Consider the following 13,990-nt stretch of genomic DNA (forward strand, 5'->3'; position numbering starts at 1 on the left):
ACCATCAGTGTGTGAGTGTGGGTGTGAATGGGTGAATGAATGTACTGTAGTGTAAAGCGCTTTGGTCAAGTCTCCTGACTTGAAAAAAGGCACTATATAAGTACATGCCATTTTACCATTTTACCATCATAACCTTCCACTCACCTCTAACTAAAATAGAAAATAGATTGAAAACTATGTATAAGCCTTATTCAGTAAGTTTTATTTGTATTGCACATTTCATAGACCAAAGCCACAAAGTGCTTCATAACACAGTTTAAAAACATCAGAAAACACATGATATAAAAGGCCATGACAATAATGTGGATTATAGACAAAAAAGCCCTAAGTTACATTGATCATCCAGTCTATAAAGACATGGATACACCCCCAACCCCCCTATTTATTGTAACCTACTCTTTCTTTTGTAAGAATTCCAGGACACAGTCTAGAATCTAACTGTTAACTACAAAAAAAGAAGAATTTGATAGTATTCTTTCATGTCTAATCAGAAAGCAAGACACCACTGCTGTTAATGGAACTTACAACTACAAGGACAAAAAATATATTCATGCTGAACAATCAAACATGACTGCAAACATGACTGTTTGCACAACAATAGTGGTTTGAGCAATATGTCTGCTGCTAGTATTTGATCCAAACCCCTCTGCCTGCCACTCTGGGTCTCTGAGCATGACCCTTAACCCCAGATTGCTCCCTGCTTCAAAGGGTAGGTTACATACAGGGGGATGGGTTATATGCAGAAGTCTAATTTCATTGAAATGTACATTTGGTGTGCACAATAAAGAGTAAACGCAAAATGACTATGATGGCTGAAATCTTAAAAGCATCTTCTGTTACCTGATACCTGCTACCTTATATTTTATATTCATTATTATATTCACTTTGCAAAACTCTGGAAAACGTTTATGCAAGTTGTAAAATGTCATTAAATCTGTTTAAAAAACAGTCAGCTGCAATGATTGCTATTTCTTGTTTTAAGACTAAAATTCAGTGACATAGCTCATGTGTCATTGCTCTGTGGGTGGCAGACCTATAAGGAGAAAGAATATTTTCTTATTCCTCTTTTAGCCTTATTGAGGTTTTAGCTTTGACTGAGTTTTCCAGTCCTATTAAGGAACATTTCATGAAAGAAATATCTGACTACTGCACTGATAATACCTGCTGTATAGTTACTGTATGTGTTGTCTTCTACTGAAACAGAAAGTCAAAGATTCACACATATATATTTATATATATATATATATATATATATATATATATATATATATATATATATATATATATATATATATATATATATGATTATATATGTGGAAGAGGATTCAGGCCACTGAAAAAGTAAAAAAGTTAACAGATTATCTTATTTTATTTCACTTTAATATGGGAAAAGATAATTCTGACTTCTTTAGACTTTTTCAGTGGCCCTAATCTTTTTCTGTAGGGGTTTGAGAAGAAAGGGGATGGAAACAATAAAAGAAGTAACTTTTCGTATAGTAACTTAAAAAGAAAAAAGAAGACTAAAAAAGAATGTATCCTGTTTATCCACTTCAAAATTATGCCCTGCTACATTTTTGGTTTATTACAATAAGTCCTTATAATATAAACTTAGATTTTGGTTGAGTAAAGTAATAAAAGTGTGAACACCTTATTATGTATGTACATCAGATGCCAAATATATAGGTTGAACAATGTAAATACTTTACTGTACATCTAAAAAAAAATCACAAGCATTTTATTAATGAATGTGATATTATTCATAATTTTAAAGATAAGAGCGATTTTAAATGAATTAGTCTGCTATGGTTACTTTTTGCTGATCTTAGTATGAGTTTTTAAAATAAAGATTTATGACTAAAACACCAAAGTCAAATCACAGAAGTACTTCTATGAGTCGCCAGGGTTAATTTAAGAGAGTATGAAAATATAACAGTCCTACGTAACATTTTTCCTTTCTGCAAAAGCACTTGGAATATGATGTAACCAGAATCATTTCATATGTCTAATTTTATCTCATTTTATTTTATCTGTCATTTTATTTTTTTAGAAAAATGCTTTTTAGAATGAGGAAAATACGATGAATGGAACGAAAGAGGAATGTGAAGAATTTCCTATAAATAAATTCTATTAAGAAAGCCACCCCTTCTTTTACTTATTCACTGAGAGAAGAGACATGAGAAACGTATTACTGATTATGATGCAAATTCATAAAAAAATGATTTAAAAAAAGAGGAAAAAAACCCCAAAAACAAGTGGAAGTTGAACTTCTTCTTTAAAAGAATGGCATAACAAATTGATTTCAAGTAACCTTAAAAATTTGTTTTTTTAATTTAAACCGATATCCGTTTGGTATGATGGCCGTTTAAACCTTTACATGTAAAGAAAATTATTATGTTTACCACTCATAATATTTTCCCGATTTGCATAATATCCAAATAAAACTTATGGTAGATAAACTGTACATCCTGGAAGCCAGTCCATTTCAGACACTGTCACATAAACACACATAATTTAAAACCATGCATTCACAGTCATATCCAGGTTTAGTTGAAAGTCAGCAATAAAACTAATTCGGATTTTTTTTCTCTGCTAAGTTGATAAAAACCAGAATGTGTGACAATAACCAGGATAAGATGCAAACACCCTCTCCTACTGTGGATATACACAGAACGTTGCTCACCCATTGGAAGTTAACATTTTCTTAGGTTCTATTGACACTGAAGTTGTCAGAATGAAATAATAAAGTTGTCAGAATTACAGTAATAAAGTTGATTTACTACAGCCAGTTCATTTTCTTTCCAGCTAACTTTAGTTGGTCATGTAAGAAATGTCTGACATTTTAACTTTAACGTATGCAGAGTAAAACAATGATATTGTGTATGAGCTGTTCTGCAAAAAAGTTTTGCAGAAAATAAATGGATCATAATAAACTTAAAAATACCAAGGCATCATCACTATGAATAGGACACAAAACAAGCCAATATAATGGTTTATAAAGCTGTAATTATTACTACACTGATTTAACATATTAACCTTTAAAGTCATGCTACCTTCAGAAATATTTGATGTCATTTTGCTTTGAAAAAATAGATTAAACCTTATTGCAAAGAACATCAGATGCATTTTTTTGTCTGACCCTCGTAACAAGCATGGCCAAAATAACTTAAAGAAATATATGTAATCCAGCCGTTTCACCCAGCTGACATCAATGTGCAGAAACAGGTGGGGGATGGGGAGCATAGTGCTAGTCGATGCTTTAAGCAGCCTATTAAAACTTGAACCACAACTTAAATATTCTAAGTATTAACAGAACAATATAGATTTTCTTTAGAGGGAACCAGTTTTTAAGTATCTGCTGTGCAAAATAATAAACCATTTTGCTCTTCTACCCCCTCCTAAATTAATTAAGGGAACATAAGTTGTTATTACCTGATTGAGTTCTCCTCTGGTAACTGGTTTGTAAATAGGTACTGTACAGTACTTCAAGCATGTCTGTGTTTCTGCTAGAAGAAATATTTTCAAACAACCAAGTTGGTTGTCTTTGCAAGCAATAAAAAACATCCCCTGTGGCTTAAAGAAAGGCTAACTGATAGCATGTAGCAACAGGTGATTGTGGGCAGTGCTGTACAAAATACTCCATCCTGCCCAACACTCTTCCGATATCTATATTTTACCTTCTGTTATGTTAGAAAATGTCTTTATGCAGATTTTAAATCAAGTTAATTTCTTAGTTTTTAAAGCAGATTGCGAGTCAGATGTCCTTCAGGTGACCAAGAATTACAGGTGGAAAATGTTAACATCACATAAAAATAGATTTACTTTTTGATTTAATCTTATTTAGGATCCACTACAATGGCAACATGTTTTTAGACTGAACACACAACCTGTCTCCCTTATTTAATATAACATAAACATGTCCAAAATGTATTTAATGTCCTTTACAGCCTTTTAAATAAACCAGATCTGAGAAGTGGTTTAAAGAACAGCATAAACACATCACAGAACAGGATAATGCTCTTTCACTTTCTTACACATTAAAATGTTTATGAAAAACCTTCAGCTGAATATAAGATGCTTCTTATGTCTTATTACTTATTTAGCCTTTGCATTATTGCATCAAAATATTTCCTTACACTCTCAGGGCCATGCTTTGTATTTGTGCTTTCTACATCATTTGCCATCTTATATGCATAGTTTCTATTTGAAAACCATAAAATTTGAAACACTGAATATCAGTTTGAATATTTTTTCAAATACTTTATTTTCATAGAGAAATTTAAACGAAAGCATGATAAAAAAATAAGAACATTTGTTTTCTCAATTTAAACAGTAACAATGTGTGCAAAGAGGACATTTCAAATACATTGCTTAATATCTACACATTTACATTTTTTTTCTCATACAAATATGTAATCTCAAACAAACATCCAGTTTTTACAGTTTTAGGATCACATAACTTTATCTAAGCTAAAATTCTTCAACTTAGAGTGGATACAACATTTGAATGAATGAATATCACATGACTTAGTATTTGTAGAGACAACTATGGTTTTACAAACATGTTGATCTTTACAGGAAATCATGATGAGGTTCTTTATGAATCTCACAACATTGTGTTTTTCAGCCTATCAAAGATCTGCTGGACTTTAACCGCAGGGACACAGCCTTCTCTTACAATGCTGATGATACCTGAACAAAGTAGACAAGTCTTTAGTTAGAGCATGCTGGGTAAACAACAACAACAGCATAATGAGGAGGGGCCTTGATTATTTTCCCCTACCTTCATCAATTCTTAGACAGTTGACTACAGTTGAGGCAACAACTTCATTGGAGTCTCCATCACAGAGAACCCCTTGGATCTTGTGTCCCAGTCGACTGTGATGAAAAAGAAATTTAAGAAGTGATCATTAATATCAAAGTTTGAGAACATGCTGTGATAATAATGTTTTTTTATATTTTTTTTAGGAATGTCTTACTTGATGACCATGCTGTGGTGGGTGCTGTCTGGTTCTCCACTGGGATTGGCTGATGTGATGGCAAGTGGTCCAGTCATGTCACATAAGTGGCAGGTCACCGTATGGTCAGGGACACGGATCATGATGCTGTCCCTGGTACCAACACGGTCATAAGCTGCTCCCACTCCTGCAGAAGGAAAGTTGATATTTGAGTTGAAGATAATTGATTTCATTGAATTAACCAGGCTGATTTTAACTCATGAGCATCATCAAAATGACTCTACTTAGTCTACCTAGTTTAAAAAGCCAGTCTCCTTTGCTGACGATGCAGCTGATGCCTCCTGGATAAACATTCCTCATGAACTCCCACAGCAGAGGACTAAAAGGAGGCTTGGCTGCCACCAGCTGCTCTACACTGGAAATGCAAATACATATAGGCTTCTCTGCTGGTCGGTCCTGGAGAAAAGATCCCATTTGACATGATATTACATTACATACACACCTTTAAAAACATAAATTATCGGTGCATTACTACGGTTACACAAGACCCATATATATATTTTCCTTTACCTTAATGTTGTAGATTTTCTCAATTGCCTGGGGATTCTTGCAGGAGGCAGCCAGAGCATACACAGTGTCTGTGGGAATACCGCACACTCCTCCGTCGTCCAGAAGCCCAGCTATTCTTAACAGGCCGCTGGTGAGGCCAGAGCTGGCCACTGGACAGGGTGTCTCCTGATCTAATTCTGATTTATTTTTTTCCTAAAACCAGAGATAATACAATGATTATACTGAATAATTCATGTCTAATGAAAAAAAAACTGGATCAAAAAGTCATTGGAGTATTTACCTTAAAAATGGGAGGTCCCATTGGCAACACTCTTGTTGAGAAAATGCAGTTGATCAACGAAGTCAAAGTTCCATATATGCATATGAGAGACATCAATGCAAGCATAGCTACTGTGAGGGGAAATAGTATCAATATGTGTACATTGTAAGGCAAAGCTAATAAAGATTCATTAGGATAATAAAAAACTTTTGGTATATGAGGCTCATACTAACTTACTTTCAAGCTCATACGGCAGTTTGTGCAGAGTGGAGAGAAGGAAGCAGACAAGAACCACCTCCATGAGTGTAGTTAGAAACAGAAGAACCAAGTTTTTATAGGCAGCTGGAAAAGTTAACAAAAGATTATCAAACTAGTCAATAGAAAACAATGCACAAACATCTAAAATTGAAAATGATTTGATAAAACTTACCAATCAATATCAGGAAAGCATTAATAACCAGGAAGGCGATGGCTCCTGCTGTAAAACCATAATCTGCCTCAGTGGAGAACTCAAGCTGGTTACCTGGAGAGAAAAATAACTTGAGATGCAATTCCTGGTTAAACAGCATCAAATGTTGGCATGCTTGTTTTATAAATGCAATAACATACCTGCAAATCTAAACCATGTCCATGTTGCCCAGACAACCACATAGATTGAGGAGATGACTGATCCAAAGCGGCCGCCTCCTGTCACTTGCAACCTGCTGACATAGGCTTGGATGATGGCTCCAGATATCAGGACCCAGGGGATGGTCAGGTGCAGGAGGGAAGGGTTCAAACTCATCTTTCTTGAATGAAGAGCTGACAGAGCTGCAACCCCGTTTAGAAGATAGAACAGAGCATCTGAGGTCTGATCAGTTTGTGACAGCACATCCTGATCTCCGTGTTTGGATCTACATCCTAAAGCAGTTTTCAATTTCTCAGAGGACACTGGCTGAGGTCCTACAGGTATGAGAGACTTTTCTGCAATGGTGTTGATGAGACGGGTGAAGGTCCCATAGATAGAGACTGCAGTGAAGAGAGAACAAGCTACACCAAAGAAGATGTAGTAACCCTGCAGTGGGATCTGAGGGATTGTAGAGATGGTGAGAAGGACAAAGAACAAGTTATGGATCAGTTCCAGGACATCCATGTTCAGGCTCCCCACACAGAGCACCAAGGCTGCCGCCACAAAGAACCAGTCTCCTACCATTGCTTCCCTGCCAGAGACAACTTTACTCTCCTCCACTATTAGAACAGACACAACAAACTCATCCCAAGCTTTGATCAGCCAATATGTGGCATGGAACCCAAACTTTGTGGTGTGGTAGCAATCTTGGCGCAGATGGGCATAGTAGCTGGAGAACAGCTGGGCAACTGAGATGATTGAGACCCATGCAACCCCTAAGCCAAATGATTTCATGTACCCAAAGCTGTAGAAAGCAAAGATGAATGGAGCAATGGAGTCACAGAAGTAACCTAGAGCCATTGGTTCTGCATATTTTGTGTTTTTCTTTTTCTCTTGACCTCCACTCTGGGCTTTTCCTGTGTTGGGGGTCCCTAGTAGAAGAACATTAAAGAGAGGGGTCCCAAAACCTTTCAGGGCTAGACGCTGAGTCAGACCTTTGATGAGAAGAGCAGCTGAACCATAGATGGCAAACATCAAAATGAGTAACTCCAGAACCCCAGAGACTATCAGAGCCCAGGAGTCTGCTGCCAGAGCAACTGCTTCAAAGATCAAAGTGCCAGTGATGGCTCCAAAAACAAAAGGCATGATGTAGTTGACTGTGGCAGAACAAAATGCAAGAAGAAATGAGAGCAGGATGTAGGGAACTAGCCCAGCAATGGCTGACTCTTCTATGGACAGACATAAGTAGCACTGCCTGGAATCATTGAGAGACATGTTGCTCATCATGTCGAAGGATGAATTGCTCAGCATCTGATCTGTTGTTGATGTCATATTTGGATTTTCAAACAAGGCACCATAGTAGATTCTGGTTGCACCATAACTGCCCCAAAGAGCAGCATAGCCAATGAAAGCAGTACCGCTCAGATGGTCGTATTTACGGAAGGAGAGCAGTCCAGCCACCAACTGGCAAACCCCACCAATCAGGATGAGATGTACACCTGGAAAACGGTTTCAAAATGGCGGTTTACTTATTAAAGCAAATTTTATGTATTTCTGAACACTTCATTTCAATTTTATTTTACCTGCAAGAATGTTCTCTATTCCAACTGGAGCTTTGCCATTGTGAGCTGTATAGAAGTTCTGTAAAAGTACAAGGAATGCACTGATCCCATTTGACAGCATGCCTAAAACTCCTGGTTCCCCATAGAAACTGGCAGGAAACCCATCTGATGCTGCCATTTTTCACTCCGAATCTACAGTCGAATTAAAAACATAAGAGAAACAACACAGACTAGACAGTAAAAATCATGAAAACAAACACTTCCAGAAGAACACAAAAATATTTAAACCAAATACAAAGGTTTCACCATTCAGAGCGAAACTAGGTTTAAACATTCTGCTGTCTTCAGGGAATACTTTCTATAGATATAGTGCTATATTGTCCTGAAACCTCTCAGTATATTCAAACATATCTGTGACCTGTTGGTCCTGCTCTGTCATCAGTGGGCAGAGCCATTGTTGCAATGTGACAAATGTGAGAAACTAGTTTGTATTCGTAGCTCCTGCTCTAATCTCTGAAAAGCAGCTATTTACAGCCAAGTAAAATATATTATTGGTTTAGAATGAGTGTCAAAGCTTAGTCAGCTATACATTTTAAAATATAAGATTAGTCCTTTTCATGGAGTCACTAATCAAAGTATAAAAAAAAATTCAGAAAATGAAATCAATAAAATCATCATCAGGGTAGTTTATATGATACTGAGGATACTGTTAAGCTAAGGTTATTCACATGAATGGCAGATTAAGGCTCACCGTTTTTCCCCCCAAACCAAAATAAAAACAGACATCTTTCATATCATATCATGACAGAAACAAAGTTTGTTGAAAGATAATAATTAAAAATCTAAATCTGACAATAGTTGAATAATTACAGTATGAATAATTCTGGGGTTAAGGTAACATACAGTCAGAAAACCTTACTTTGTGTAAGTAAAAGAGAAAAATTAGGTGAAGTTCCTTACCTGTCGGGATATCAAAGAAAAATGAAGTGTGGAAATTTGTTGCAGCAGTGTGAAAGCCTGTTATAAATAGGACATGTTGGCGTTTGGGAGGAGCTCACGAAAATTTCCCCACTCAAACAGGCAATTAACAAGGTTAAAGAGATGACATCACTAACTGAATTTTTTCCTCCTCCTCCTTCCTCCTCGGGGAAGATGATTATGCCTAGCATCACAATAGGTGAAAATGACTATCAAGGAAATTCTTCAGTTTCATTTCATGGAGAGTTGTCACTGATACACCTGCCCTGCCCTGTCCAGTTTTTTTGGTCCTTGTGTTTCTATATAAGGCAGGCAGGTTAACAACCAGAGAAACATCAGCACCCTGTAGAGCATCGCTGCTGGAACCAAAAGGGACAAGAAGAAAGAAACAAGTTGGGGTCATACTGTCAGTGCTACAGGTAGGAATGGAGCTGTTTCTACATTTGTGAAAAATGAGAAATACACTTTTAAAGTCCTTAAAAAGAGCCATAAATCTTTAAAGAGAACATTTAACACATTTCTCTTTTTTCTTTGCATTTTATTGCCTTTTATTGAGAATAAATGTTAAGCAATTGTTTTAAATTAGACCTTTTTAAGAACGGGGGTAAACCATTTCTATTACAATATATGCAACAGCTCCCTCAGGGGACCTGATGGATATTCATTAGAGTAACAATCTCAGTTAAGTCTACAGTGAGTCAGACAGTGACAAAAAACTAATTGTAGTGGTGTCAGCTTCCTATAATAGGACTCTATTCTAAATAAGAATAGTCAAATTTAAACCTCCTTTTAAGGTGTTGAAGGTGTAACCGGATAGATTTTGTATTATTTGTTCTTAGAAAACCACCTGGTCAGTTTGGGCTGTCAGAGGAGTGCATCAATCTGCTGTCCAGGGTGAGAGCTTCTGCCTATTTTCTCACCAAAACGAAACATATTTTCACCCAAGTTGGATCTTGTTGCACCACAGTTGTGCTCTTATCAAATTTTAACCCTTGTTCATACTTTACCTTATTGCAGTCCTGAAGCACCGACCCCATGAGGAAACAGTTACAGCCAGTTTTGGGAGGTTCATCAATGAAGTGAAGCCTCAGCATTTGTCTCCTGTGGTGCTCCAGCGCAGTAAAAGGATGGTGCTGGACAGCATAGGGGTCGGTCTCATTGGGGGCACAACAGATGTGTTTGAACTGGCCCTGCAGCACTGCCAGGTAAATCAAAAACTTTATTATTATCCTCAAAATCAGTGATCTTATGTTATCAAAAGTGCAGAGTCATGGGAGAGTCAGTGCGTGAACTGATGGTCAAAGGAGGAAAAATATCTCTGGTTATTAAAACACTTTGAGTCAAGAACAGATCATTTAATCCACTTTTTCCTCTGTGTCCAATGACCTTCAGCACATGTATGCAGCTGACTACATCAGCTCTGTTTACGGCCGCAGCGGCGTCAGGCTTTCCCCAACACTGGCTGCTTTTGTCAATGGAGTGGCGGTGAGTGTGAATAACTGGAAAAGGTTTGGTCTCAGGTACAGGGACAGATTTACTCTGTCCCTGAGTTTGGCCCCTAGAAAAACAGGATTAGTTACAAGAATAAAAACAAGCCAGGTGGACCAAAACATTTCCATGAGTACTTCCTCTTCCAGAGAAATCATTCAAACCTCAAGCTTGTTTGTTCTTAGGTAAATTTATATAATTACCACACCAACACACAAACAGGCACTTTACTGGCAACAGGTGAAATGTTGCAACTGATCATTAAAATGCTTATAGTTTCATTCTGATGTATCAGCATCTGATAAATAGTGTTTTCGCTCTCAGACTCACTCCATGGACTTTGATGATACCTGGCATCCAGCAACTCATCCATCAGGAGCCGTCCTTCCTGCTGTGTTAGCTCTCAGTGACATGATGCCAGCCAGCAGGAAACCCAGCGGCCTGGACTTCTTACTGGCATTTAATGTTGGCATTGAGATCCAGGGCCGCCTGATGAGGTTCTCCAACGAGGCCTGCAATATTCCTAAAAGGTCAGTTCCTCAGAGGTGGAGGCAAGTTAAATCAAGATCAACCTTATTTAGCACAAAGCTCCATGTGTCATTTATTCAGCTTGTGTCCACATATGTTTATAGAGGTTCTGTGCTGATCTAAGCAGTGCAGTGTCTAAATATCCCTGGATGTGAAACATGCAGTATTTAGGTGTTGTCAGGGAGCTCTGAATGTAGGGTAAAGATGTTAATCTCAGGGACAGCAGATACTCTGTTGGATTAGCACAATAAACTAAGTGTAGGAAAAAGGAGTATGTTCTTTAAACTCAAGTGGGCTGACACCCTCTGCTTGTTTTATTCAGAAATAAACAGTCCAATGAAAAACACCTACCAAATTAGCTGGAGATCTGTTTATTCTGTTGAAATCTTGCTTGTACTACATAGATATGCGTTTCTTCAACCAGCATGAATTGTTCTTCACTTTAATAATTCTTTGTGTCCCTTATCAGATTTCATCCTCCCACTGTTGTTGGTCCTATGGGAAGTGCAGCAGCCTGTGCTCGCCTCTTGTCTCTGGATCCCTCTCAGTGCAGTCATGCTTTGGCTATAGCTGCTTCTCTGGCTGGAGCCCCGATGGCCAATGCTGCCACTCAGTCTAAACCCCTTCACATTGGTAACGCCTCACGTCTTGGACTTGAAGCTGCCCTCTTGGCCTCTAGAGGCCTAGAGGCGAGTCCTCTGGTCCTGGATGCTGTTGCAGGCGTGGCGGGCTTTAATGCTTTTTATGAAGATTATGTGCCACAATCTTTAGATTCCCCCAATGATGGCCATGCATTCCTGTTAGAGGAGCAGGACATGGGCTTCAAGCGCTTTCCTGCTCATCTAGGGATGCACTGGGTGGCAGATGCTGCAGCTTCTGTCCATAAGCTTCTTGTTGGAGTTGGTCCTGGAAAGTTCTGGTCAGATCAGGTCCAGGACATCTTGCTTAGAGTCCCTCGGTCTAAATACATCAACAGGCCTTTTCCTGAGTCAGAGCATGAGGCCCGCCACTCCTTCCAGTTTAATGCCTGCAGCGCTCTCCTGGATGGTGAGGTGACCGTGCAATCCTTCACCCCATGGGCCATGAGCCGCCCTGAGCTGCACGCTCTGCTGAACCGCGTTCGGCTGGAGCATCCCCATGACAACCCTGCTAACTTCAACCAGATGTACGGAGAGGTTCAGGTGACACTTGTAGGAGGAGACATTCTGAAGGGACGTTGTGATACCTTCTATGGTCACTGGCGAAACCCGCTGACCAGCGAGAGCCTGAGGAAGAAGTTCAGGAGCAACGCAGAGCTGGTGCTTCCATCAGAGAAGATTGAACGACTGATTGAGGTGGTGGAGAAGCTGGAAAATTTTGAAGACTGCAACGACCTTCTTTCACAGCTGCATTAAAGACTTGCAAACATACACTACAAAATGACACAACCAAACTACTGAAAACAAAATAAAATCCATGGAGAACATAACAAACTTTATGCTATTATTTACAATATTGTATTCTATTTAAGATTTTGCTAATATTAGATAAGAAATGACACTAAAATAACTTTCTGGCATCTCTGGTGGTATTGTATACTTTGGAAAAATATCTAGTCTACATGGAAACACTAATGTGAAAAAAAAGAAATGTGATTAAACCAGATGAAGGAAAATGGACAACTTTGTGTTTTGCAGAATTTGTGTTATATAGCATCTATTCAAAGTTTGTATATATTAAAAGGCTGTAATAGTATTATATGTCTGTTTTGATTTTGTTACTCAAACACTATACTGGATAAATGTAGCATATTTCATTGTCTTTTTATCCTAATAAACTTTAATAATTTCTAAACTAATCTCTTCATTTAGATGATTTCTTGTAAAGATTGTTTTTCCTCATCTAAAGCAGTAAGCAAACTTGTTCTGAGGTGACATGTGAACTGTTACAATATTTTGGTTTTATCAACATCTTAAAGATGGTTTTCCTCTTTTATTTTAGACAAATCCTCCAGTTAAGTTATCAAATTGAAGAAATTGATGTACTGATCTTTCCTAAAAAAGGCAAAATGGGTTGAGTGTTGAATAACCAGTAACATTGCTGCCTTGAAGAAAGAAGGAGTGTTTCTCCAGTAACACATTACAGAAATTCACTGGTCACATATTAGCATAGTACTCCAAGAAGCTGCAAACAAGGAGGAAAAGGTGCATTAGGAATAAAAACAAATAAAAATAAAATACGAATAAAAAAATAAAAATAAGAGATAAAAAAATACAAGGGAGTAACACAGAGATTTGAGGTGACATATGTACAATCAGGATTGCTTATATACAGGTGGACTGACTTTTACATTAAAGTGTAGTAGGTAAGGAGCAACGGTGAGGTAGTGGTATGACTATTATATTCACATATATTGCACAGTCAGCGTATTGCACAGAATATTGCACAGTCAATAAATAATAATAATCCTTAATCTTCATGGACGATATTAGAGATATATAGAGAGTCTTTTCAGTGACCTCATACAATACAATTATTTGATCTATAAAGACTTTATTAATGTATAGTTCTGAAAAAACAAAAACTTCAGTGGGATGAGATCCAGACTTCCCTTATATTAAGTCCAGTCCTACAGCTCAGTGGAAGGTGCCTGGAACCTCCTGAGGGAAGTGTTTACAGCGAAAGTCTTCTTGCTGGCTCAAACTAGAGACTTGAGGTCATTCCTCGGTGGATGCAACACCTGCAGGGGGAACCATATGGGGAGCTAAAAGGATATGCAGTCAAAGGCCTCGTTGACCTGATCCATAGAGACACAAATAATTTCGTTTTCATAACATTTTCCTCTCATTCTTTCATACGCGATATGCATCTTTAGACAAAATTAATTTAGCTTTCAGATAAACACATTATTGACCAACTTAAAAATATTAAATAAAATATTATTTATTTTACTACCAAATGACTCAAGTTTTTCATTGGTAGGGGTAGTTTCTGGGTAAACACTAAACAGGGCAGATTGATCAAAACAATGCAGAAATGTTTTTATACTTTTACTAATGGATTC

At 37.6% G+C, this 13,990-nt stretch overlaps 3 protein-coding genes across 3 annotated transcripts; 1 reads left to right on the forward strand and 2 right to left on the reverse strand.

The window, feature by feature from the left end:
• Positions 1 to 4,271: 4,271 nt before the first annotated feature.
• LOC119792529 (threonylcarbamoyl-AMP synthase-like) lies at positions 4,272 to 5,901 on the reverse strand. Its single transcript, XM_038299196.1, has 6 exons — positions 5,806 to 5,901; positions 5,526 to 5,717; positions 5,249 to 5,411; positions 4,977 to 5,142; positions 4,781 to 4,875; positions 4,272 to 4,689 (listed from the first exon to the last, which is right to left on the reverse strand). Exons 1-6 carry the CDS (start codon positions 5,896 to 5,898, stop codon positions 4,604 to 4,606), a joined length of 795 nt encoding a protein of 264 aa, XP_038155124.1. The 5' UTR covers positions 5,899 to 5,901; the 3' UTR covers positions 4,272 to 4,603.
• Positions 5,902 to 6,007: 106 nt separating this feature from the next.
• Positions 6,008 to 8,945, reverse strand: LOC119792445. The gene is made up of 5 exons (XM_038299066.1): positions 8,914 to 8,945; positions 7,975 to 8,145; positions 6,394 to 7,890; positions 6,215 to 6,307; positions 6,008 to 6,126 (listed from the first exon to the last, which is right to left on the reverse strand). The coding sequence occupies exons 2-5, from the start codon at positions 8,129 to 8,131 to the stop codon at positions 6,008 to 6,010; spliced, it is 1,866 nt and encodes a 621-aa protein (XP_038154994.1). The 5' UTR covers positions 8,132 to 8,145; positions 8,914 to 8,945.
• Positions 8,946 to 9,193: 248 nt separating this feature from the next.
• On the forward strand, positions 9,194 to 12,742 carry LOC119792514 (cis-aconitate decarboxylase-like). The gene is made up of 6 exons (XM_038299176.1): positions 9,194 to 9,350; positions 9,771 to 9,825; positions 9,949 to 10,136; positions 10,324 to 10,416; positions 10,744 to 10,949; positions 11,417 to 12,742. Exons 3-6 carry the CDS (start codon positions 10,059 to 10,061, stop codon positions 12,339 to 12,341), a joined length of 1,302 nt encoding a protein of 433 aa, XP_038155104.1. The 5' UTR covers positions 9,194 to 9,350; positions 9,771 to 9,825; positions 9,949 to 10,058; the 3' UTR covers positions 12,342 to 12,742.
• Positions 12,743 to 13,990: the final 1,248 nt, after the last annotated feature.

The sequence above is a fragment of the Cyprinodon tularosa genome, unplaced genomic scaffold (assembly GCF_016077235.1).
Source record: "Cyprinodon tularosa strain WSP-4 unplaced genomic scaffold, ASM1607723v1 ctg42, whole genome shotgun sequence".
In the NCBI taxonomy this organism is placed as follows: Eukaryota; Metazoa; Chordata; class Actinopteri; order Cyprinodontiformes; family Cyprinodontidae; genus Cyprinodon; species Cyprinodon tularosa.

Bases quoted from the DNA above. Each gene is read 5' to 3' on its own strand.
- LOC119792529 (XM_038299196.1), bottom strand. From the start codon at position 5,898: ATGTCTCTCATATGCATATATGGAACTTTGACTTCGTTGATCAACTGC. The intron at 5,718-5,805 runs GTAAATACTCCA...CTCTGGTTTTAG, and splicing joins TGGGACCTCCCATTTTTAAG to GAAAAAAATAAATCAGAATT. The intron at 5,143-5,248 runs GTAGACTAAGTA...TTCCTTCTGCAG, and splicing joins AGACTGGCTTTTTAAACTAG to GAGTGGGAGCAGCTTATGAC.
- LOC119792445 (XM_038299066.1), bottom strand. From the start codon at position 8,131: ATGGCAGCATCAGATGGGTTTCCTGCCAGTTTCTATGGGGAACCAGGA. The intron at 7,891-7,974 runs GTAAAATAAAAT...ACCGTTTTCCAG, and splicing joins AATAGAGAACATTCTTGCAG to GTGTACATCTCATCCTGATT. The intron at 6,127-6,214 runs GTAAGTTTTATC...TAACTTTTCCAG, and splicing joins TGCTTTCCTGATATTGATTG to CTGCCTATAAAAACTTGGTT.
- LOC119792514 (XM_038299176.1), top strand. From the start codon at position 10,059: ATGGTGCTGGACAGCATAGGGGTCGGTCTCATTGGGGGCACAACAGAT. The intron at 10,417-10,743 runs GTGAGTGTGAAT...TTTCGCTCTCAG, and splicing joins CTTTTGTCAATGGAGTGGCG to ACTCACTCCATGGACTTTGA. The intron at 10,950-11,416 runs GTCAGTTCCTCA...GTCCCTTATCAG, and splicing joins GCCTGCAATATTCCTAAAAG to ATTTCATCCTCCCACTGTTG.